This window comes from Netta rufina (assembly GCF_964035555.1).
Source record: "Netta rufina genome assembly, chromosome: 1".
NCBI lineage: Eukaryota > Metazoa > Chordata > Aves > Anseriformes > Anatidae > Netta > Netta rufina.
Genome location: NC_140123.1, coordinates 150,050,229 through 150,076,659, shown reverse-complemented (window position 1 = coordinate 150,076,659; position 26,431 = coordinate 150,050,229). Strand labels below are relative to the sequence as shown.

Below are 26,431 nucleotides of genomic sequence, written 5' to 3'. Positions count from 1 at the left end.
TGTTTTTGAGACTCTTTCTTTGCAGAAGAAATATTTTTTCAAAAGAGATCCCTGGACTAAAAAGAATAGGATCCCAACATGGAAAATTCTGTGATCTAAAACTTTTTACTGCAAGGCACATAATTTTACAGTGACATCAAAATAATGTAGTTAAAATACCAAATAATGTAAAAAGGGACATTGGAGATTTAAGATGTGATTAAAAGTGTGTTTTATAAACTTATGTGCTTGTATATTATATAGATGTATTTCTGAATTAAAGATTTCATTCTGCATTAAGGCCTTGTAGCAAAGTAACACAGGAAGTACAGAGATGAGAACTAACATTGCTTTAGTCAAATTAAATAAAATAGAAATTGAATAAAAAGTAAAAATAAAATATAAACTAAAAAGTGCATTACAATTTTTAAAATAAATAATTTGGTTATTTAAAGGTATTCAGATATATGTTTAATAACCTGTGCTTAAAAAGAAAAAATCAAGATCTAAAAGTTATTAGAAGTAGAAGAATAAGAAAAAACAGCTATTGTAAAACCAGTTAGATTTAGAATTGTTTATTCTCAATAACTAAAGAGAAAGCAGCATCAGGATTCATTTATTTATTTTTAAGCAGATTGTTTAATTCTTAATTTAAAGATTTAAGATGTGTGATTCAATATAGTAGTATTGAACAAGAGCACAATTCTTCCTGTATTTCAGACTCACGGTGTTTGCTAGTGAAAAATGAAACAGATGGGTTTACTCCTGAGCTAATACTAATAGCACACTTTAGAGGTCCTCCAAACTTTATTCAGGGACGCACAAATTCTTCTGGATGTTTTAACTCATAGATTGTATTACTTTTTTGTAAATAATGGGAAGTAACCAATATTCCAGCAAAAACATTGATAAAACTACTGGATGTGTCAGTGAGTTGACTCTTCAAAAATACCTAATAAAAAAATATTATGAGGATGTGGCAGCATATATAGCAGGAAATTAGCACTCGGATACTTTTACACGCACTTTAAATTAATGAAAAGCTACTTACTTTCATCATTAGAAACATTCCCCAGAGAGGTGTGACTGGAATAACGTTTGTTTTCACTTTCATTGAGACATCGTTCAATCCAACTCTCTGCAAAACAACAAAATTACTCTTTTTTGTTTTGTCTTTGCATTGACAATAAATTTCTAATACACAAAATTAAATAGAGCGCTCTTTTTCAATAGATGGTCCTGTGAAGCATTTGTTTAAACATGCTCAGTCAGAAGTTCTTTAGCAGGAAAACGCTTTCTTGCTTTCAGACTCACATGTTGCTTTTTTTTTTTTTTCCTTTTAAACAGAGGCTGAAATGCTTCCATGCACATAATAAAATTCTTTAGGATATCCGCTCTCCTTCCCATCATATGCTGCATTAAAAAATAATTATTTCATGGGGGAAACTGAAATGCACAAACTGCATTAACTTTTAAGTCTTAGTCTGGCAAAGACATATGTACCTGAGTATTTCCACTGCTTTTGCAATGGTGGTTTGCATGTGTAAAATCAATCATTCATGTGAATTTTTGTTACAGTGGAGCTCAAACTGTGCTTGCTGAAGCCCAGTCTGAGACTCTACCAAGATCTTTTCTAGGTTGGTATGAGCCCCAGGTACCATGCCAGGAGCTTTCGAACTACTAGAGCGCTTGTCATTCCTCAGTAAGTGTTCAACTGCTCCTTTCCTCCCTCTTTCTCATTTCCTATGTATTACACACACAGTCAGATGAGGCACAGTATTAAACTGATTCAACTCTGCTGTTCCTCTTCTGGAAGCTATAACACGCATCCCCTGATGATAGAGGATGCACCAGGCTCAATGGAATTTACTGTTACAGGTCTTCAGGGCAAAAGTCACACTTTCCTAGGTGTCTCCTTGGACAATGGGTGAAATATGAGTCCTTGGGTTTGCCTGGAATCCCTGGATAATGCTACGATAAACTGACCCCCCTCATAACATTATCATTCAAGGGCAGACACGTGGGCAGAGGTGGGCTTATATTCACAGGGCTCACTGTGGTCAAAGTAAGAAGAGGAAGGGATAGGTGGGAAGGCTGCAAGGTAACCCCACACCTTACAACAGGAAAGAACCCCATGGAGCAAAGAGATGCATGAGAAATAAGGGGAAACAGGCCTCGCTGTCAGCAATCTGACAAAGGCAAAGATACCTTCAAAGGGACAGAAGTGGACACAGGTTGCTTTCCATAGGCATGTCAGGCTACCTGCACAGAGCAGGCAGGCCATGAGAAACCCATGGCAGCAGCAGGTGCGACAGGACAGCAAAAGCCTGGTCTCTTGCAGAAGCTGTCTGTGTGGGTTAGAGAAGGTATCAGCTCGCCATCAAACCTCACCGTGCCAACAGAGCCTCGCGACCGCACTGCCTCCTCCCTGTAGCCTGGCCCGTTGAGGTGCAGCAGATACCCTGCACTTCCCTGATGATCAGCCAGACTAAGTCTGGTTGCCCATGGATTTGTCAGGATATTTCTTTTCCTACTGAATTCAACATGGCCTTGCATAAAAACCACTTTTACTGACACTGCAACTTAAAACTTACCAGGAAAGCCTACACTGTCTAACCTGCTCCCGCATAGCTGTTACCCCCCAAACCTGTGGGGAATTCAGTGCAGTGCTGAGGTTTTCCCTCCTCACGCTGCTCAGCTGCTTCAGCTGGGGTCGTACCACCTCCTTGTCCAAGGGCCAACACAACAGCACAGCCACTCTGTGCCAGATTTCCTTTACTGCCCTAAAAGAGAACTAAGAGCCTGTCTCCTTCCCTGTTTTAGTACCTTAAGCTGGAGGGCAGGATCTTCACATGTCGCTATGAGGTGACGAGAAACCTGCTGCTGTGAAACACCAGAGAGCGGAGCAAGAAGCCTTGAGAAAGGTTACCCTACCTCCTCCTCCTCCTTTCAGCGCACAGCCATGGCCGTACATAATTCCCTTGGCTCTGAGCCCAGCTGCAGGGAGCACAAGCAAAGGCGGCTGCCATTAGCGCCAAGGAGAGACCGATGCCCAGCTCTGCCCTTTCTTTTCCTCCCGGCACCAAGAGCTGGGAAGCTGGGACTCATCCTCTTCCCTCGGCAGCAGGGAACTGGCAGCAGCCATCTTTAGTCACGTTCCCTGCCTGAGGAGTAGAAATAAAGTTTTTAGGCGTTGTTTACAGTGCTTTTCTGGTCACCATCCTTGTTCACATGCTGTCTCTGATCACTGCTTATACACCCCTTTTCGTCGGTAAGGAAGGCAGTTTACACTGTAAGCTATCATGCCTCTGGAGTAGGGCACGGTTACGGTTTAATTATGTGCTGCAACTACTTTGGTCCTGAATCACCCCAGTTCGGCTCGCTGCAGCCTGAGTCTGGCTTTGTCTTTGTGGCCTTGCATTTAAATAGCTGATAGAAATTCTTCAGGCCTGAAAAGATACATGACCTGTCTGGCGGCAAAGAATGAAGAAAACTAACTCTTTTGAGTGAAAATGTCAGGGAGTTTATGGCAAATTTGTCAAATTATTTGGCAGATGACAAAATGTGGCAACACCAACTAACTCTTTAAAGGCTGTATTCTCATAAACCAAGTAATGTAAGTAAAAGTAAACAAGTATTCTTAGAAAATCCTTCATTAAATAAGTAGATTTTTTTTACTGTTTGTATAAAGAGAAAAGTTCTTACAAAGCTTTTAACTCCCAATATTAATAAGAATGCCCTCAGGCATTAAGAGGAAATATAACTGATTTTGTTGAAATTGAAAATACTCCCTTCAGGAGCCCACAGATGCCAGATATGGTAGCACCTCACTTTAAAAAAAAAATAGACTCAGAGCAGACAAAATATAAAGCCAACATTAAGTCTGATTTTTAGAAGTTCTTTCAGAGCTAATATAATTGCCGCAGCATAATGAAGCCACTGGGCAGAGCCCTATGCACACCAAGCACTCTTCTTCTCACCACTCAGGTGCACAACCGTGGCATCTCTAGACTGAGGTTTCATTACTTGCTGCTAAGGCTGATGCCAATCACGCACTACTTTAGAGAGACAAGGTTACATGGTATGGAAGTTTTTATATGTTTAGAGCCCAAATTATTGCTTTTGGTCCCTCCAGCTTCTCATAGATCGGATTTCATATCAGGAACAGTCAGAGTCACAGAGGAGGGTTCAAGCAGCAATTACGCAGAAGCCCGTTATCAGACTGGGTCATTAAAACAACATGAAAAAAATCCAAATTTCTAGTGGTTGGTGCCCATGAGAGCAGGAGAGAGCCCTACATCTCAAGGCATATTTTTCCTCACCATGCTTTCAGTGTATCACATCCTAGGGCATCTCTCCTCCGTGCTCCCTGGGACTCCTTCCCACCCTGAGGCCCAGCATACTATACCCTCAGTCATACCAGCACAATGGTTTGAACAAGGATCAGTGCCAGCTAAAAAACATCTGGGCAAAAGTAATTTATTAATATACAGTAATAAAGTGTAGCATAGTCATACACTGATAACTCTGTACTGTTATGCTGTATGGAAACTATTACAGTCTTATAAGTGAAGAATGCAAATTAGATGCATTTAATGACATTTTGAAGGGAGACCTCTAAGTGCTGTATCAATTATTTAGTTTTGCAAGGATCAAAAGTAAATAAGAATGAAGCACACAACTATGTCCCTCAGCCACTGAATTAAAATAAGTTATATCTTTTGCAGGATTCCAGTGTGAAGGAAAAGAGAAGATTATCAAATTACAGTAATTTTGCCAGTGTCAATTTTCTTACAAAGTAGTTTGAGAATAATCATGACAGAAACAAACAAAAAATAAATTGCTCCCAATGAGCTTTTGAAGGATGGATTTTAAAAAAAGCTTATGGAACTATTTCCAGCCCTCTTCTCTTTTGGTCCTAATCTTGCCAAGCCTGACAAATCCACTGAGCCTCAGGAATGAGAATATTTCCATTAAATGCGTCCACCGATACTTTTAACTACAAAAGTTTGTTTAAACTCGACCTGTTTTTAGGAGGTCGAAACTTGACCTGTTTTTTCTCATCCCCACTGGTTACCAAGGCTGTTCTCTACATCCTGACAAACATATTTAGGTGGTGCTTCGATATCAAACTAGGATGGAAGGCCTGGGGGAGCCCCAGAATAGAAGCAAGCACGTGAGAGCTTGTCAGTGGCAGAAGCTTCCATGAGCTATCGGGAAAGAGAAGCAAAAGCCTTTTTTTTTTTTTTAAATAGATCTTTGACAAATTAGTTGAATAAATGATCTCCTTCAGAAAAAGGAGTTTGCTCCTGGAAGACACCTCTGAAAGGCCTTCTCCCTACAGAGCCTCATTTAAGGGGAGAATACAGCAGTGAGGCCTGCATATTGACTGTTTAATGAGATAATTACTCTGTCTTGTTTGTATAATGATTATTGGCTTAAGGTATCTGCAGCCCAGAGGAGAAAAAACTCACAAGCATTATGTCTCCCATGTATGCCTGGCCATAGCAAGAGCAGCACGAAGGCCACCTGGGTGCATGGTGTAGCAGGGAAAAAGAGCTAGGCCTGGCTGCAGCCAGCATTGGTTTCTGCAGCTGCTGTGTTGTTCTGCCAGGAGAGCTGAGTGTTTCTGCAGCACCAGTTTCCCTCATGTTAATCACTCTTCTGGCCTTTGAGAGCCACCTCGCCCTGCTCAGCCCCGAGCAGGATGGCCGAAGCAGCTGGAGGAGCTGTGTGACACAGCTGGGGGGTGAGCGCATGCCCTGCACCAAAGCCACGGGATGCAGCCCAGTGGGTGGGTGTGCATCCTGAAGGCAGATTAAAAGATTTTATGGAGTAAATGAAACTCTGTAGTCATTGAATGTGCTGCATTTCACCACACCTCTTAACGATACAGTGGTACCAATTGTAATGTTTTTACCCAGTTATGCCCTAACCTGTGATCCGGGTGTGGTTGTAAGACTGGCATCATCTTGAATAGCTTTTTTTTTTTTTTTTTTACTGAAATTGTACTAGATGGAAACACCTATGTTCTAGAAAGATAGACAAGGTTGTTTCTGGTAATCACAGTATCATAGTTTGCACAGTCACCGAGCACTTACTGCACCATGGCCCCAGCAGTTGCACAGGCATCCCTCTCATGATCCCTCTGCTCTAGATCAGCTCCCATACTCCAAATATTAGAGCGGTTTGCCAACAAGCATGGCAGTTTACTTTGTGGTCTGCACAGGGACCAGGATTTCTTCTATAGCAGTTCACCTGTCACTGAAAAAGAACTACCTCTGGAATAAGAAACAGATTTGCCAGGACCCAGACTACTACCCGAGCCATGTACCAACTTGGAGGGCACAGCTACAAGTCAGACTCCTTTTTATTCTGCTGTCATTTCCCCCCCAATTTCTTAAGGAAGATTTGGAAAAAAAATAGAAGCTGTGAGCAAGGGTATGCAAAAATGTAGGCAATGCAATCACAAAGAGATGACAAAGTTTTTGTGGATTTACAGGAGACCTTATTGGAAAAATTAATACTCAAATGTGATGACAGACAATTTCACAAGCTCCTCTGTCAGAGGAGAAACTCCTCATGCATACAGAGTCTCAACACCCCCCCCCCCCCCCAAGTTACTTGCTTGTTGCTCTCCAAGGGAAGAGTTACTCATCTCTTCCTGCAGCTTCTCTTTGCCAAGCATTGGTACTGAGCTGGCCAGCAGTTCTGCTTCGCTGCTCACCCAGCCTGCTAGGCCAAAGGGAAGGATTGCAAAGAGCAGATTTAGCAGGTGAAAGTTGCACCTGAGATAGTTCAAGGAACTGACTGGAGGTCATTGAACCTCCCATGCTTAGTGTGGGGTTGATGAGATGATATTCTATCCTTTCTAGGAAAACCCTCACCACCCTCACAGCTTTTTCTGTCGCTTGTCTCCAAATAAATGCTGAGGTCTGCATGATACATCAAGACTTTTTTCTGTAGAGGTTATCTTGCTGAATGCAGTCTGAAACGTGCCACCACCCGACAAACCCTTCACTCTTGCTGTCTGTATTGCACCATTGCTGTGGACAGAAAACTTCCAACCTCTACAGCTGTTGAATTCAGCCCCATCAGAACAGTCTGTCTGCTTTGACCAGCCCGCAGAGTGCTGCAAATCTAATCTCTAACCAGGTCTCTAAGTATTTCTATTGCTGTATGAATTATAGTAAAGCAAAAAAAACCCAAACAAACAAACAAAAAAACAATACCTACATATTTTCTCTGATGCAAATGAAACCTATTCCTAATAATTCTTCAGCGTCTTGGATCAATTGGTTATATCATCATGGAAGACAAATCATGAGTTTAAAACAGTCTTTTGAAAGCAAAAGAGACCAGCCCTTTTTGTCAGGGATAATGATTAGGAGGTAAAACAGAAGCCTGACCTTCACAGGATTGAAAGCCTGCTCTAGTACCTGCTGCACATGATGCCTGCTCTGACAAGAAGCAGGATTCATGGTCCGAATCTGCTGGTTATTTGTACATCTGCCACCTGAGAAGCGTAACTCTGCTGGCGTGATGTGAGGGCTGATTGCAGCAGCGTGTTCAAAGCATTTAAAGAACCCAATTGAAAGAAAGCAAAGAAAGATCACCTTCTCTCTGAAACCTCAGACCACTGTAAAACCAAGACCTGAGAAAGATCTCCTACACTAGCCCCTGCACAATGCTATAAGCAACTGAACCCCAGTAACATGACAGGGCTTGGCAGCAGCTGGCTCCCATGGAGGGTGTTAAACTTACCGAAATCAGCTAAAATCAAGCAAAACAAGCTATTAAGGACAGCTAATCAAACACACTGGGATTTTCTAAGCTTTAGGCTTTAGCAGATGATGTAATCTCTCCTCTCCACTGGCAAATGAAAAGTTTGTAAGACCAAGAGGGCTGTCTTCCAAGCACTGTTCCCGCTCAGTTCTCCATCACTTAGACACTCCTGTTCACAAAACAGCTCCTCTTTGACTGCCAAGGTAGACCTGCCACACAGAGCCTTGGTTTTTTCCTTGGTGCCTCATTTTGAGCTGTCGGCTGGCAGGGCACGGATCCTTCAGTCAGTGAGCGCGAGCTGTCAGGAGCATCTTCAGGCTCCACAGGAGTGGAGTCCTCGGTGTCCTCCTTGGTCCTACATAGCCATCTCCTGTCCTTCCAAGAGACCTGCTCCTCAGGGATGACAGTGACACATGGCCTTGGTGCAGATGGTAGAGCCGCTAGCCTGACAAGCTGCCAGATACCTTGGCGTTTTGTTTGCTAATCTAACTTTATTTCCCTTCCAACAGGGCAAAATGTCGGGCGCTCTTGTTGCAGTCATCCCTTTTGTTCTCATTTCTTGGCATGCAGTTCCCTTGGAACTCTTTCAGGGTTAATGGACATTGGTCCAGGGCACTTACTAGACATTGGCAGGGATGGTTTAGTTCTTTTTTGTGATTCTGGTGAAACATCCTGAGATATGTCATGATATCATAAGAGAGCAAAGAACGATTTTCTTGAATCTCTGGGAGCTCTTTTGTTTTGCCTGGCATATGCTCCTAGTTCTCATCTTCCTGCTAACCCACTTGGTAAGGTACATTAAAAAATTGGCACTATCTGTTTAAACTGATAAACAGAAAGCCCCACAGGTCATCTTTTAACCCATCCAGAAAACATGGATATGAAAACTGCAATTTATGAAATGTTGCTTTCTTGTTATGCTGTGTTTACTCTACAGACGTTCAGCTAAATGTGATCCATTCATTGAAGTACTACAGCAACAGGGCATAGTTCTCCTCATTAAGAAGATGTATCCTTAACGTAGATCAAGACAGTTGTGAATCCTAGAATGATATTTCTTTGCACATTGACACTGGCATTTAGGGCAGCCTCCACCCTGGATCAGACAGGACTTTTGAAGTGCTATCTGTTCCCTTCGTTGGGATCACATGGCATATTGCTAGCATATTCCCAGCTGAGTATGCATGTTAATCATGAGTAGCCTTTTCTCTTTCCTGGTCAAATACACGTGCTATCGTTATTCTTTAAAAAGTAATTTTCAACAGCCCAGTAGTTAGCACTTGTTTTTTGCTGTGTCAGGGCCATTCCCCATTTAAGAGTGAAGATACCTCACCCAAACCAGTTTTGGTCCAGTGACATTTCCTCACTTTCACTTGAGGTGATTTAAGCCAATGACACCAGTACCTGACCAGATCAGCTTCTCCAGAGCACGTGATCTACACAACTGTGCAACATAGAGCCAACCTTGTCATCAGCAGGATGATCACACATATTGTGAGCTTTCCAAGCACCAATTCCTGTACAGCAAAGAGAGCACACTCTTCCAGAGCACGATGAAGTGTAGAGCTTCAGCCCTTCGGGGTCTGCTGCAGGAAGCAATATCAATGCTATCGTTGTCTCCAATTTACCCACCATATTTCCTTCCAAGAAAACTCAGACATACCTCTTGGCTGCTTCCAGTCCTATTCTCTTCCAAAAAGAAGCACAGGGCTTCTTGATGCCCTTTTTGCCCCAGATTTCATCGACTTCTTATGCTATGCAATTAATATGAGGCACACTAGAGAGCTCATCAGAGGATGGCGGTCACTTCTGCATAACTAACCCAATGTCCCTGGTCCCCCTACCCTACAGCAGGAGCCAGTCTCTGATCACTAGCTCTTTGGGTTAGACACTCCCTGCTGCTATCATGGTCCCTCAGCTCACCAGTATGCACAAGAAGACACAGAGTCCTCAAACCCTTAGCTCAGCTCTGCTTAACCAGCGCACGGGGCTGGTCATTTGGCTCAACAGGGGAACCTGGGACTCGGCAAGAAACGGGATCTGCATCAGGTGCTCAAGAAATGTTTCCTTCTGCCACAGGGGCTGACGGACCCAGAAGAAAAGCCAACATGGCACAGAAATGGCAGCACATCAGTAAGACAGACCAGCAAAGGTGACAAAACAGCAAGATGAGACACGGGTGGGAGATACAAGAGGCACTGGCTGTGGGGCTCAGGGAGGTGAGAGAAGAGGGAGAAGGGTGGTTGTTGGAGAGGAGGTGAAAAGTAAGCAAAATGAAGAATAGCAAAGAAAAGGACACGACCGAAAATAAAGGAAGGGAGGAAAGAAAGTAACTGTAGAGAAGAGAGTTTTAGAAAATGGGGAGCAAAGAGGTCGCACACCAAAGGAATGGGACTGCAGTAAATATTTCTCATCAGAAATGGAGTCCAGTCAGGAAGATTAAAAGAGCAGGAGAAAAAGACAGACAGATATATGTGCAGAGAAAACCCACAGCAGTAAGAAAGAGACGAGCACTTGACTGAAGAAGTGAGTAAATCAGAGGAAAGATACTATTTACAGAAGTTGAGGGCACTTTCCCCATTTCATGCACATTACTCCAAACCTAGCAGTCGCTCGCTACTGTCAAAGGATGCGGCCATTACCTTGCTCACAACCATTTTGTGAGCAAACACGGCTCTAACCAGGCAGAAACAAATAGTGAGCACTGTTTCTTTCAGCTCTCAAAGTGCACCCAGAGAATACCTGTGTGCCAAGATGAGCAGAGACGGGTACCTTACAGAACTAACCTGTGTACATAGAGCAAGCATTTGGGGCTGTGTAGTTTACAGCTCAAATAAGCTCAGAAAGTCTTCGCTCCATCCCAAAGAGCCTAGATTTACAGTTAAACCTTGTATGAATTTAGCTCCTTTGACACTGCCTCTTCCCTCCCCTTAGAAAGTACTGTGAAACTAGACCAGTGCTTTTAAAACTAGGAGCCTGGCTTTTCTGAGAAGCCTCCAGTCTCCTCTGAACAATATGCAAAGCAAACTCAGGGAGAGAACATGAGAAAAAAGAGAAGTCTTCTTTCCTCCTCCTTTTTTTTTCGCCTAAGACTCACCAAAACAAGAGTCTAGTATTGAATATTCAGCACTGAATACTAACTGCTCAATAGATGGTCTGTTTGCAGAGCTCAAAGTGGAAATGACCCAGCAAGGAGGAGAGGTGAACACACTGCTCCATCCATGTGATTAAAATGCTCTGCAAATGCAATCCTCCCCAGTTCTCCCCACCTCTTTTCAATGGAGGCCATTTGCTGCCCCTACCACAACTCATTTAAAAACAAATGTTTGCATTAGAGGGGCCCCTGCACAAGTATTGTCCGTGTGGCTCCGCGCTGAGGAGAGGAATGTCAGCTCCAACCTTGGGAAACCTGCGCTAGACCAGCGGGACCTGCTGCTGCCAACGCTTGGGAGAAAGGGGAAGCAGAGGAGCAGAGCAGGCAGCTGGGTGTCCCTGTTCTCAGCCTGCACGAAGCACGGAGCAAATCTCACCTTGCTCCACAGCAGACCTTGGAGGTCTCTTTTCAGCACTCTTCCTCTGAGCCAGTGCCCATTGCCACCCCGATGCTGCAGCCCAGAAGCAGCCGCCCTTAATGCGCACCAGATGCGTGTTGCAGAACTGTTGTACTCTGTGCAGGAGCTCCTGCTCTGGCTCTCGTGCCATGCTTGCACTCTACAGGGCAAAACCCCTTCCCTTTAGCTACACGGTGAGCTGATGGACCTGGGAAAAACCCACTGCACGAGCTGGCACATCTTGTCACGGGGCAGCACGCCGCGGCTGTGCCCAGACTTCGAGCAGAACTCCGTGTCCACATTTACTTGCTCCACTTTTTTATGGTGTCTGTCAGGCCACTGATGCTCGAGGAACAGCCAGGAATTTTTTTCCCCCCATGCTACTTCGGTTCTAAAGGGGGTAGAGGGACATTTTACTCTCCTCTGAGCACTGGAGATGCTAACAGCTAGAGCAGAGCACCTACAAGCCATGCTGCAAAAAGCTAACAACATTAAACATTTGTTTCCTTAAATAGGACATCCTGACACATGTTTAGGGTTAAATCTCACAAGTCAGGTTGTTAAGGATTTTTTTTTTTCCTTTAAAAGGTAAGATTGGGTCTACTTTCTCTGAACATTCAGGTAGTTTATTCAACAAATGACCCGTTTCTTCAGGATCCTAGCATCTTAGCAAAACACACAGCCCTTCCTGCCTGTCCTCTGACACAGGGTAGCTTTTAGTCTCCTGCAGCAGGTTGTGCCTTCGTTACAGGGTACTGGAAAACGACATGGGTTAGGGACAGGATGTTCTGTGGGGCCTTTGAAATAGGTTTACATTGCCGTCACCACAGGGGACCAGGGCCCAGGACACAGGTGGTCACCCCCAGCACTGGCTGCCCAGCTCGTGAGACCCCCCTGGTGAAACGGGCTCCCCCTCCACACCGCCCTTCCTCAGCTGCAACTGAGGTTGGTCCAGCACCTCCGACATAATTCAGCAAGGAATAACATTGTAGGGAAAGCAAGCAAGCAGCAGCAACAACAAAAACATACATTACTCCTTTAACATTGTTACCTGCTACAGAGAAAATGGTAATTACGCTGTTTGGTTGACTTAGGGGTCTCTTTTGCAAACTTACATGCAAATAAAATGCTTTTTATACAATGAGCTCACTGTAACACATCTATAAGCCTTGCCCCAAGTAGGCAAGCCAGCGAGAACAGCTGCACTGAAGCAAATAGGATGAAGGAAGCCTGACAGCATTACTCTAACCAGGAAAAGTTTAAGAAGAGAAGAAAACGAAGGTGAGCACAAGTAGTTTCACATCTACTGACTGCGTGCCTGGAGGAGCCAGCCTGCTGCTCTGAGCTCAACACCCCTCTCTCCCCACACCGCACGTTTCAGCGAGTGGCTCTTTCGCAGGCTGCTCCAGCTATCCGAAATGTATTGTTTCCCCTCACCATAATATTTGGGGTCCTGCGCAAAAATGCCCGGGATAAGCCGCTAATTAATTGCGGACCTGTCACTCGTAGCTGCGAGTCGACCGCTCGGCTGCTGTAACAAATTCCATTTTAGATAAATTAAGTTCACTTACCAATAAAAGGCAACAAAGTGCAGAACTGCAGCTAAAGTGAAGGAAACGAGACGGCGCTGAGCACTGCATTTCAGCCTTCAGGCAATTTAAGCTGCAAACGTGCTTTTTCTTCATTTCTGGGTGCAGCAAGAGCTGGGGCGCTGTTTAACCCTCTCCACCTTTTTGATTTCAAGTTTATCAGACGGGCCCAGGATGTTTATCCCAACCCGTTATTTATATGCAGGGAATGAAACCAGGGCTCTTGCAGTAAGCCTGTGCCGCTCAGCCCCGTTTCCAACACCAGTCAGCATTTCAACTCTGATAAACTGCTCCTGGGGCTAGCCTCCTGGGAGAAAATAAATAGGAATAGAGGCAGGACAGGGCTGCCGGTTATGCCAGGGAAATAGAGGCAATTAGGTTATTGCACACTCCTGGCCCTAAGGAGGGATCATTACAGCTAACCCCGCGCACCTGCCCTTCCCGCGGCACACACCTCAACAGGTGCTTCCCTCCCTCGTGGGGAAGAAGGCATGGGATGAGGAGCCATCTCCACCAGCAAACTGTTTTAAATACCCACAGAAACTCTCCCGCACACGTGCACAATTCTGTAGGACCTAACAGATGTGTGTAAACATGATTTTAATACAGAAACAACAACAAAAAATCACGGCGGAGGCCTCCCCTGCCTTCCTCGTCACCTCGTACTCTTCCTTCCTGCTCTTGCTATCTATGGGATCGCTCAGCCATCAAATGCCCTTTATGCTATCCATCTCCCTAACCCCAGCCTTAGCAATGCAATCCCCTCGGCCGCTGGGCCGCCGGGCTCCAGCAGGGCCAGACCGTGCGGGGCATTCATTTTCAGACACAATGAAACAAATGGAAAATCCAGCACCGACGCGGGGAAACGGACAAGTGGGTGAACTCAGAAAATTCACAAACCTCGGGGCTGGCGGGATGGTGAGCTAATTATTTGGACTTTAATGCCCCATCGAGTATCCCCTGAAGGACTGACCTTATATTTGTGTTAGTTACACGACAGCCCGCCGCTGCTCTCGAGGCATTGTTACGGGGCACCAAGCCCTGGCTGTGTTTAAGGCTGCCTCTTCAAAAGTCTGCCCCTGAAGAGGCACTGATGTTTCACCACCCCGCGGATTTCAGCGCTCCCACGATGTCATCTGTCTCGCCGGGGCGAAATCCTACATAGTGAAACGGTGTCCCAGGGGATGTCCCCCTTCTGCCCGCTCCAACTCGCGAAATGCTCCGTGGTGGCCGCAGGAGACGTGCGGCTGTGGCCGGCCACCGAGGCTGCGGGGCTCTTTACAGTCCCACAGGCAAAAAGTCTGCCCGAGTCTGGAGCCACTTCTTTAATCAGGGTTTTACCCGAGTAAAATTTTGAGGACTGTAAGCCCCAAACCGGGACTTAAATAAACAAAATAATTTCCTGCCGTTGTCTAGCTATTCTTATGTAAAATCTTGTTTTAGTTCTTTTCCCTTTCCATCCCTTTAAAGAGCTTTCCTTCCCCGCAGGTAAATAACAGACTGAAAAGTCCCGCAATTCACCCTCCCCAAGTATTTTAGGATTAATTCTGTTGCAGACTAATAAATCATAAAACCATTCTTTCCTGCGTGCCAAACTTAGGACGAACTTCTTAGCTCATGAGAATTTTGGCCAATTTACAAACCTCTTTGTAAAAAAAAAAAACACAGATTTTACAAACTTAAATAAAAATAAAAATAAATCCTTGTGAGGAAGGGACCTAAGGGACCTGATCCAGCGCTGGGACATGCTGGGAGCCCCACGTCTGTCCCGCTGGGGACAGCGAGCTCTGCCTGCCGAGGATCGGGCCCTGCCGCGCTAACACCGGCTGCAGGAACACCACGGCCAGCAGGCACCGAGACACTTTTGTTGGGTTTTCTGTTCCCTTTCTTCCACGTGTGAAATCATGTAAGGTATGTGGTCACATAAAGCAAATAGCCAGGTCCGGTTGTATGAGGAACCGGTGGTGTTGCGTGTTTGTATCGCATCAAATTTAGGATTCAGAAGTATCCTAGGATCTTCTTAACTGCCCAGCAGGTAAGAGCCTTTATAAACGCAAATCTCGGAGCAGTAAATACATATATTTTTTAATTTCCCGGAGCAAAAATAAATCACAGTTTTGCTCGCCTGTTAGCTAGGGAGAAAACGAAAACAAGAGCAACTTCATCTGCTAGCAAACTGCGCTGCAGTAAGCGCAGCAAACAATTTGCAGCAGCGAAATCCAAAGCTCGTTTGGATCAAAAAAAAAATAATTTTATATATATATATATAAAAATCCGGACCTCGGAGTTCACTCCTGAGTGTTAGGCGGGTGCTCTCAAATGTCACCCCTGCTTTGGCTCGCAGCGTCCAGCGATTTATTATCAATATCGGCGATTTCATTAATTACAGCGGGATATGAAAGCCATTAATTCCCCGCAGCCGGCGCTCGCACGCCAGATGCTCTTTAAATGGCAAAGCTGATGGGAAAGGTCGCCGGATCGGACCCAGCCCCGAGCCGGGCGCGGAAAGGCTTCGTGCCGCTTTTATGGGGGGGCGGATTTTGGACGGGCTCCGAAACCCTAAAGCGCGTCCCTAAGACCTGTGGCTCTCCCAGCCCGGCGGCGGCTCTGCCGTCAAATGCGGGGGGCGAGGCGGCGGGTCCCGTCGAGGCTGCTCCCCGAGGAAGAGCCTCCTCTTCCTCGGGCCTTCCTCCTGCCCTCCGGCGGCGGGGCACGGCCCCGGGACCCCCGCGTGTCCCCCCTGTCCCCGTCCCGTCCCGTCCCCGACCCCCGTCTCGTGTCACTAGGGGGGGCTGCGGCCGTGCACGGCGCGGGGCAGGAGAGGGGATCCCAGGACAGGGCGGGTGGGGGGTTCTGGGGGTGCAGCACCCCAAAAGTCTCCCCCCCCAGCGCCCCCAAAAAGCCCCCCGGTGCCCCGCAGCCGCTGCCGGGCCGGGGGAGCTGCGGGTGATGGCTTTGAGCCCGCTGGGGGAGGTTTAGGGTCGGGGGGCGAGGCAAACCCGTTAAGGAGAAATTAAACCACGATTTTTTTTCCCCGACGAAGCCAGATTTCCCCCGCACCGCCACAGGCTCTTCTAACGAGCGAAACTCGGGAGAAAAGCTAATTGGATTAAGCCCCCTGAAAAGGGTGGGGGGTGAAGGTGCCTGAATGCGACAGCGGCGCAGCCCCACTTTTTTGGGCCATCTGCTCCGCACGGCCGAAGGGGTGGCTGATGAGCAGCGCCCTATAAGCGCCCCTAAATCACTGCCGGCACCGCGGGACGAGGGCTCTGCCCGCCGACGGGACTCCCGGAGCTGCTTCTGGGGCAGGGCAGAGAAGAAAAAAAAAAAAAAAAAAGAAAAGAAAGAAAAGAAAAAGAAAGAAAAACGGAGCTGTTTTGGGGCGGACAGGGGCCTTTGGGGTGGCAGCGCCCCAAAACCGGGCCCCTTGAGCAGCCGCGCAGGGCAGCCTCCCCGCTTTTAATCTCTTCCTTTTCTTTTTTTCTTTTTCTTTTTTCTTTTTTCTTTTTAATTAATTGCTCTTCTCGGTTTCGCCTCGCTAAAATCGTTTCGCAAAACGCCCTTTTGGGGCCGACGGCTGGGAAAGCCCGGGGAGGAGGGGAGCGGAGCGGGGAGGGTCGTGCCCCGCCGACCCCCGGCGTGCCCCGTTACAGAGGCTTGGGGCCGGCCCGGAGCTCGGGGGGCTTTGGGGGTTTGTGGGGGGGTTGTGGGGGGCTTTGGGAGGTTATGGGGGGCTGTGGGGGGGTTTAGGGGGCTGCTGGGGGGCTGCCGTCGGGGGTACCCCGGTCCTGCTCTCCAGGCGCCCCCTCGGAGGCTGTGGCCGGGCAGGAGGGATGGATGGAGGGATGGAGGGAGGGGGGGAGGGAGGGAAGGAAGGAGGGAGGGGGCTGATAAAATAAACTGGGATCGCCGAGGTTGGTTTGGAGGCTGGCTCCGGGCCTGCTGGTGCCCCCTCTGCGGAGGGTTTGGGCCGGTGGGGAAGGGGAGCAGCGGGCTCCGAGCGATGCGGAGGGGCCGGGAGCCGCTGTGGGGTCGCCACGGGGCCGGGCCCTGCTTGGGGACACGGCCCCGGGGGTGGCAGAGGGGGTCGTCGGGGCTGGGCCCTCGGGGGAGCGGCGCCCCCCGTGTCCCCGTGTGTCCCCCCCCCAAGGATGGGACGAGGCGAGCCCGGGGCTGGGCTCCTCTGAGGGGCTCCGCTCGAGCCTAAGCGGGCGCCTAAAAGTAGAAGCGGAGAGGGATTAGTTTGCCGAAGGAAAAGAAAAAAATAATTAAAAAAAAAAGGAATAAAAGGATGGGAGAGGGGGAAAGAAAGGAGAAAGCCCCTCGGCTGCGTCGCTTCTGGCCGGCTCAGCCCGCACCCTGCGGCCGCTGTGTCCCCGGCGCCACTGTCAAGTTGCAAAGCGCTCCCCGGCGGGCGAGGGGGAGCGGAGGGGGGGCACTTACCTGTGGAGTCCATATCGGGTTCCTCCAGCAACCCACAATGCATGCTCTTCCCATGGACGGGACGGGAGCCCCAAGGTCCCGGGGTGCGGAGAGCCCCAGCTCAGGGGTGCGCGGAGCCAGGCGAGGGGCAGGGAGCGGGGTGGGGAGGGAGAGGGCAGAGGCAGATCGTGGGGTTGGGTGGGGGGGGGGTGGGGGGGGAGAAAGAGAGGGAGAGGGGGACACTCCGTAATCCAGCAGGGCAAAGCCAGACCCGTCAAAATGTTTGCGGATGTTTCATGGGAAAAAGCATCATTTTATAGAAGCCCTGATGGGAGAAATGTCATTGATAGGCCAGCCAGCCTGATGAATGGCTGCTACTCAGATGGGGATGTGGCAAGGCTCAATGTGAAGCCCATTGTGATGCTGTTTTGAATAAGAAAAGCTTTCCTCCAAAAAGGGGGGCCTTAGATCTACGCAATCCCAACACTTCGACTTCCCTCTTCTATTAGAGCATTAGAAACGTTTTTCTTATTTAAAGTTCCAGCGGCCTTTCCACTCCTCCCTTCCCCCCCGGCCCCCACCCAACGCCTTTGGCTCATTACAGCCCCGGATCAAAATTGGCTTAGATCTTCAAACGGGCAGGAGGCGCGGGGCTGCGCTCCTTGGGGCCGCGGCCGTCCTCCTCCTCCTCCTCCTCCTCCTTCCTCCTCCTCCTCCTCCTCCTCCTCCTCCCTCCTCCTCCTCTTCTTCCTCCTCCTCCTCCTCCTCCTGCGCGGGCACATGGCGTTAGAGCCGCACAGCTTCCCAAACGTCCTGCGAGCGTAGTTTATCGGGAAAGAAGGAAAGAAATAAAATAAATAAAAAAAAAAGGGGCGACGTGTGTGGGTAGGGAAGGAGCAGAGAGGGGGGTGTGTGGGGAGAAGCTGCCAGTGCCCGGTGCCGGTGCCTGGCCCCGGGGCTGGCTGCCCAGGGAGCTTCGTGTCTTGGGGGAGCAGGGGGGACCCTAACAGCCCCTAACAAACCCTAATGGACCCTAACAGCCCCTAACAAACCCCAATGGATCCTAACGGACCCTAACAGACCCTCACGGACCCTAACCCGAGGATGCCGGTTTTAGGGTCAGGGCGTCGCGGAGGGAGGGGGGGGGCAGGAGCCAGGCTGGGAAAAGTTGCTTATTCTGCGTGCGGTTGTATGTGCTGGAAGTGGAAGTAAAAGTGCAAAGCTGGGGCTGCGATAAAAGTGGCTGGTTTAGGGAAGGAAAAGCTGTGATTAGAATATGAATAGGGCTCCAGGAGAGGAAGAGAAAGGGGGATTATAGCTGAATTACTTTGACCATGGACAGAGCCAACGTTTTCCACTCTTCTCCCCCTCTCCCCTCCCAACACCCAGACTGCCCCCCCTCAGGGAAAAAAAAAAAAAAAAAAAAAAAAAAAAGAAGAAGAAGAAAAAACCCACAGCAAAACAAGCGGCGAGGCTGCCGAGCAGGAAGCCTGGCGGGTCGCGGTGCCCTCACACCCTGAGGCGGGCAGGGCCGGCAGGGCTGGCAGCACCCAGCCAGGACACGGTGTGGGGGGACAAGTATGGGGACACGGTGTGGGGACACACTGTGGGGACACAACCCAGAGCCCTGCAGACCCCCTTGGCCTGCCCCTGCCTGCCCACCGCCATTAGCGCCCTGTCAGGGGCAGCCCTGTCAGGGAGGGTGCCAGGCCCCGGGGAGGGCGCTGAGGTTGGTTTTGGCTGCAGCTGCCAAGCTGAGGTCATTCCAGCGCCCACCCCCCCTGTTTCTAAGCCTCCAACCCCATTTCTAAACTGTTTTTGTTACTGGTGTTTTCCTCTCGCTTTGTTCCCTGAGGGGAGCCTGTGAGGCGCAGGGCCCAAACCTGCTGTGGGGACACCTCAGGGGTGGTATAGGCCTTGAGTATGGGGTCGTCCCTGAAAGGATTTAGAAATCGGTGTTAGCTGTAAAATACAGAAAGCTCCAACAGTGCTGTGGGGAGCAGCCTACGGAGAGGTTACCAGCTGCCAGAAGAGTTGGCAGCAGGTGGGGGACACCTATGGTGGTGCTGGTGGGAAGCCTGCTCTACCTGCTCCAAGCTTCAAGGAACGGCTTCTGCGTGGCTGTTGTCCCTATGATCAGTAAAATCACAGTATAGGATACGTGAACACAGGGATACGCTCCTTCTAGGGTGGTGAGGATAGGATTCAACTGGTATTTTGCACAGGCTGGAGGCACGGTCAGTTCTTTAACAACTCAAAGTTATGTGGGGTCTATATGGGGCGGTGCATGGGCAGCACCATCAGCAGCGCTTCCGTCAGAGCAGGGGTGCTTGTTGCGATCTGCTTGCTTCCCGCTTCTCCAGATTAGTGCCTATCCTCACGTTCTTGTGGAATATGTCAATGCTGGCATCTTCCCGCTCTCCTAATCCCCTCCTCGGTGTGTCAGATCACTCTGGTGTCCTTCCACGGCTCATTGTTACTTGTTTGGGTTTCGCTTACATTTTTATAAAAGCATCTCGTGCTTCTGGATATCCCACATGACTCTTAATAAAGGAGATCATTCTTCTGAAAGTGCGGGGCATCTCCTCCTGTGAAAATCTGGTTAAGTTAATGTGCAGCAAGTTGGAAGTTTACAGATGGAACGACTGCATGGCACTAGCCTTTCTTTCAAAAATGTCAGCTGCAGGATTTGATTTGATACAGAGTAAAGGGCAGGTCTTGGCAAGGATGCAAAAACTATACAATGGGGAATTTTCACTCCAGATTCTTGTCTACGCAGACCATCTACAAACCATAAAATAAACAGGATAACACTATGCTGCATCAGATGAGGTATTTAAAGGGGAGAGAGGCTCTAATACTATTGTGCAAGGAACACCTTTGTTCAAGAAAGACAAATATGAACTTGTGCAGGTACTTGGAGAGAAGGACAGGGTCATCAAGGGAACAGAAAGCCTTTCCTAGAGGCTGCTGGTTTTGCAAAGCAGACACAGAGTGGAGATAAGACATTTCACAGCAACTTATAGCCCAGATAATTTGAACTATTTCAATAACAGGTTTCCATGACTGTTATCCATTCTGCAGTTGATTGTGCCACACAAATTTGCTTTGCCATAAGCTTCCTAAACTGGTACTAGACTCTAAACATAAGTTTCAGAATCTAACAAATATTTTGGGGGTAAATACCAAGGAGTAAGAGCTATTTCAACAAAACAACACTGTTGGAACGGGAACAAAAGGGTATAAACATTTATTAACAGTAGGCTGAAGTTCTACAGAAGTTTTCTCTTGGCTTAGCGGGGATGAGAACCTACATTAATTTTAGTAATGTGTGAGTGGCTTGTGAAAAGAGTCATATAATGTGGTCATCTGCAATACCAGGGATCTGGGGTTGATGGCTCAGGGGATCTTTTTGGATCCCAAGTATCTCAGCAGACTGTAGGATTGCCGGCAGCAGCCACATGCATAGTGAGACTATTCATTATTTTAGCAGAGGCTGCAGTCTGTGAGCGGTTCCATATTTTCTTACTTGCCTAAACCTGCAGTCTCTGTCTCAGAACGAACAAACACTTCTGGCTGCCCTCTTTCCCAGTTCTATTACTCCGTTTCTTCTTTCTCCACTTACTGAGCAAATACCATGAAAGAAAAAGAAAAAATAGAAGGTTTTTTTTTTTTTTTTTTTTTTTTGGTACTGGCTTCCCTTTCCCACTTACCTTTATTATCAGCACAGGAAATGCTAACTTTACTTTACATATATTAACGCCCCTTAGGAAGCTGTACACATAGGTGAAGGACAGGATATGGAGAAAGCTGACAGAAGACTTCTGGAATCAACTCCGTGTATGTGCTTGGGAGCGTGATGCTGACAGCTGCAGGAACTGGAAGAAGGAGAAGATCAAAAGGCTGCCTAGGTAAACATGTGCACTGATTCCTTCAAAAGGCTTGAATTGACACAAGCACCGAGAGAAAGTGGCTAGGGCAGGCACATATGCAGGTATCTGGGAGAAAACGAGCAGAGGGGCTGAGGCATGCAAATGATGGACTGCACATGCACCGGGCAGGGGGTACCTTCTTCTTAGCCTGAAAGAAAAGTAACATTAATTGCAGCTGGCTTGACGTAACTCTAGAGATGTCTGAAGCCAAGTTTTGTCAAAGATGCGTGTTGGGCAACCTGAAGTGATATTTTATGAATGCCTGTGAAAGGAATTTTGCTCGGCTCCAGTTCTCAGCGTTGTGGAGAACTGTGGTGCCGGTGTTGCCAGAAGGGACCAGGGAAAACCTCTTGCTCATGCTGGTCAGCTTCAACCTGCCTGGAGGAAGGGAATTCACACGGCTGGTCCCACAGGTCCACGCAGTATCTGTGGCCGTAGGAGCCCAGAATCCCAGCATCCGGGGCTGCTGCCCAGAAGACTCGGCATGGGAGTCTCTTGCTGACTTCAGTATGAGAAAAGGGCAAGGAGTCATCGATTCCTGAGCTTACACCAGATTTAGCTGGCTTTTGTTGTGTGTGGCTGGTACTAGTTACCAGAGGATTTGTACTGTGTGTTGGAAGAAGAGCCAGCCCTAAAAGCTATTATAGACAACAGACACGGAAAAGAACCATTCCAGACTGCCAAACGACTGGATGTGAAGCTGTCATATCCTCTTAGATGACTGGCTGATAATGAGTTTCTTTTGATCCGCCTGGAGCACGCAGCATTACCTTCAGTGCCTGCCTGGGACTGGCTGGGCGAGGCTTGAACGCAGAGTTCAGTTTTCAATTCACTCTGAGTTAAAGGTAAAACTACTTCCATTCTTAGAAAACAGTTTTTGCAAGAAACTAGGACTTTACTGTTCAGCACGTTAATTTACTTTCTTCTTAGTTTTTGAGTTATTTTTCTGCCCGTAATGTTTTGCTGTTTGTTAAATCTGAGTGGGCAGTGACTACCACACACCAGATGCGTAGGTAAAGCAGCTCCCCAAAACTGATGGCAATAAAAGACAAAGTCGCTGCTGCTGTTAGCAGCGGGGAGGTGCTTTCAATTTGGACCTAACATTCTGTTTATGTACTGACTGTGAGGAGGGGACAAAGACATGCAAAATGAAGCTATTAGAAAAAAAAAGAATTGGTCATTGCAAACACTTCAGAGGTATCTGCCTCGGGAAATAAGTGAATAATAGAATAAATAAGAGAAACTGTAACTAGGAGAAATATAGAGCTGTTTTTTTTTTTCCCCCACCAGCAAGATGCAAAGAGCAATGATCTGCTCAAGAGCCCGGAAGGATTATTCTGAAGATGGAACAGAGACCCCAATCCACTCGCAGGGTGGCCGTGTGAATTACTAGATGATCTCTAAGGTCCCTCCCAACCCAAGCCATTCTCAGCCAGCAGGAATCTTCGCTGTTGACTTCTTAGAGACAGGAATGAAGCCATATAAAAATCCCAGCTGCAAAAAATCTCTGTGTTGGCTCTGACCTGGGTTTGGAGAGAGTTTAAGAGTCCTGGTGTTCCTAGGGACGTACACTCATATGTGTCTATGGCAAAGAGGTTGTGCTCGTCTCCTGAGTCCACACGGTGAGATCTTCAATGATTGCTGAGAGGCAAAACTCTTCCACTGGCTGATTCCAGCAGGCTTTGCTACTCCAAAAAGTGGAGTTCTACCAGCTCCATGGACACAGGACAGAATAAGGTTGATGAAGGTAGCCAGTCCTGAGTCCCGTGCCCCTCTACCTCTTCCCAAAGAATGAAATTCCCCACTGAAACTGGCGGGTTCAGGCTGAGGTGGACACCTTTCATGAGAAAGATGGACCAAAGTCAGAACTTGGGTTCAAACACGCTCAAGCTTCTAGCAGCACTTAGGTCTAAAACCTGGATCCATTTTCTGGGCTTCTGAGCCTTAGACACAGAAACTGGAATCCAGATCTTCGCTGTGCCTTGCACACATTAAGCCTCCCAGCACTGGTCCAGATAATAGCAAAGAATCACCATCTGGCTGGGTTTTACGGTTTGATGAAGTGCTCAGTTTTAAGGCAAGCACGTGTCTGGCACCTGGGGACTGCAGAGTCCTGATCCCAGTTCTGGCACAGTCTTTCTGTGGCCCTGGGCAAGTCACGTCCTCTTCGGAGGAGGGAATTCATCAAGTGCCCCGTGGCCCCGCTGAAGCAGCAGCGGGCTGTAAAACAATCCTCGGCTCCAAGAGAGGCTGGAGGGGCCCCTCAGCAGTGTGGGGCCAGCTCCGTGCCACAGCCCAGAGCTGCTGGTGTGGGGACACAGCTCCTAGGGGACACTGCGCGAGGGCTGCGAGCTCGGGTAGGTTGTTCCGGGGCTTGGGCTGGCTTGTGCTAGTGCCAGCCTAGTCCTCAAAAGCCTCAGCACAGAGGAAGCACAGGTAAGCTTTGAGCCCTTCTAGTCTGCTTCTGCAGCTGCAGGATGGCATTTGGATTTACAATCAGACTCTACAGGTGTGCCAGCCGGTTTGCAGAGGTACGGCACTACTTGCTTGCCCCTTGTTATCACTGAACAGTGACATAAAAGCCTAGAAAGACTGAGGATTAACTGTGACTTACTCCCATATTGCTAGAAGCCACAGATATCTGCTATTTATGAGCAAGCAACCCTGAGAAATGACATAACGGTAATTTCTCATCATTTTGGGTCCACATTCTTCATTAGTTTTCCTCCTTTTTTAAGTAGCACCTAACTAGGGAGTCCAAGGAATTCAAAGCCCTCTTTGCTGCACACTGCAGCTTCTTTGCAAGCAAAACTCTTAACGAGATAGGGACATTAAAAACAAAACAAATGGTGCTTAGTAGTAGCCCTTTTATTTTCTACATCTTAAAATTATTAAATCCCACTATGCCCATATTTCATATTATAACCTCTTTGAATCCCCAAACGGGCCAGTCTGGTTTCATTTTTCTTTATAGTTTTCTTGTTTCCATGTTTGGAAACATTTACCTTAAAAAAAAGAAAAAAAGAAAAAAAAAAGGCGAAAGCTTTTAAATGTAAATGACTACGTGAGGCTGCTCTCCTGAACAAGTGATCAACCTTCCCCGCAGCTCCAGAAATGGCTAAAAGACCTGGGTTTTGTTCTGCCCCATTGCGTTCTTGCAGCCCAGCCCTGGCTCGATTCTGCTTCTCGCAAAGAGCAGTACAGCCAGACATGGGTGGCGTTTGAAGGCTTTTAATTAAATCCGCGTTTTGCAGTGAAATAATTGACTTGATTACTGAATTTTAGGCCTGAAACTACTTCTACCATTTAATGCCATTGGATTCTTTATCTGCAAAGTGAAAGGTAACTTGGAGTTAGATACCTCTTCCAGCAGCAGCACACACCTCAGGCTTATCTGAGAAAGGGGATTGAATTCCACATTTCAGCTGGGATCTTCATGTCGAACAGCACTTTTGGTAGAAAGCCTCTCCTGGGCACTAACCAGCAAGATAAACAAGTTGCAATGGAACAAAAACTTGATGGTGGTTTGCCACCCCCGGCTCCTTGCGCTAACACCTCAGGATTTAGTTAAATTTTTCAGAATACTCTCTCCCTTTCAGCTAATCTCTCTTTCATGGCAGGGTAGATCTGGGGAAGTCTAGTTACGGCAGTACAGCCCCGAGCTGGCATGAGACCTCTTTGTGAAGGCATTCACTGTATAAAAAGGGGGGAGGGGAGGGTGGCTAGGAAGATAATTGAAAGGATTGCAAAGATGAGGCTCACCAGAGGAAAGCAGTGTGACAGCTGTGGGGTTCTGAGGATGGATTTTACTCCATTAGTCCCTGCGTCGCAGCTTTTCCTGGCTGCAGTAGGATTCCTTCCTTGAATCGCCACTTTGATCACCATATTCCAGGAATCCGTAGCTGTTTGTTCAGTTTTTGCTGCTGGTTTTGTAATGCTTATTCCACTGCCAAGAGGTTACTCGCAAGTGTCTTGTGAAGGGACGCAGACAGCCTCTTCAAGAGAGGCAAGAAGTAAAAATGGGAGTTTCAGCTCAAACCTGCACACACATAAGCCTCCTGTGTATTCACAGGCTTACGTAAGACAGCGATAATGTGTATGTGAAACTAATCCAGGTATCACCACAACAATTCTTAGTGAGTGCCCCTCACTCACCCCCAGACATGTCTTGTTTCTAAGTTCTCCTGTACCCACCACTGCTAAAGCTGCCCCTTTCTTTCTAAACTTCAGGTACCACAGAGGATTCCCTTCACCCTCACAAAATCTACCCCCAAACTATTCCCAAGCTGCTTTCACCAGCCTGAGATAAAACATCTGTGGGGTTACCTCCTTCAGGGCTGCAAATAGACCTGGTCTCTCAACAGGGTTACACGTGGCCATGCTCCTCTGCTCCTCCTCTCTGTCTCTGCTTAAATTTCTGCAGGTGTAGCCGTGCATGCTGCTCATTCTTTAATGCCCTCTCGCTCACACCATCTAACCGAGGACACCACGTATGAGCTAGCAAGAACACCTCATCCTCGGAGTAGCTTCCTTGATCCAGGTCAAAACTTCCCCCCCCCAGTAGGCTGAAGCCTGTGAGGCTCACTCCCTCTGGTGGTGCACCCAAGCCTCAGTTTGGGAATCTCAGGGAGCAGAGCAGTTTGGTAATTTGGTCGGGGCTTTTGGTTAACCTCTTCCTCCAGTAGTTTGCGACGGGCAGTTCTGGGTGGGTATCATTCTGTTATCTCTCCCTGTAAATAACCCCGAGCTGTTCAGAGCCTGGTAGAGGTTCTTCAAGAGCTTTTCCAGTCCCATGTGCTGTGCTGTCTTTTGTCTTGCTGAGAAAAAATGGAGAGTAAAATCTACCCTTTCAGATTCGGTTTGTGAGCCAATACACAAAGCTACTGGTTTAAGCATTCTGTCAGCAGCTTAGAAAGCAAACCTTTCAGGCTGATGTTCATCTGTGCTTCTTAGCCAGCTAAGAGAACAGCAGCAACGTGACTGCAACAGCAGCTTCAGCATCAGCACACACAGCAGCAGCTGGATGAGGAGGCAAAGAGCATCTCAGCACCTTCAGAACACAAGCAGTGTTCTGCCCCCTCTTTGATCTGGAGTGCTGCATTTTGCTGAAGCACCTGAACAGGCACACACTTCGTCCTGAGGTCAGGGGGACTGCTCCTGTACTGAAGTTAAC

General features: G+C 47.8%; 1 protein-coding gene across 1 annotated transcript in view; it reads right to left on the bottom strand.

The window, feature by feature from the left end:
• RFX4 (regulatory factor X4) overlaps nucleotides 1-17,390 on the bottom strand; it is a gene marked incomplete at both ends in the record, with an annotated part of 91,727 nt that extends 74,337 nt beyond the window's left edge. The window contains 2 exons of the mRNA XM_084290303.1: nucleotides 1,031-1,117; nucleotides 17,348-17,390. Coding sequence (XP_084146429.1) covers nucleotides 1,031-1,117; nucleotides 17,348-17,390 — 130 coding nt within the window. The remainder of the gene's footprint in view (nucleotides 1-1,030; nucleotides 1,118-17,347) is intronic.
• Between the last annotated feature and the right edge of the window lie 9,041 nt (nucleotides 17,391-26,431).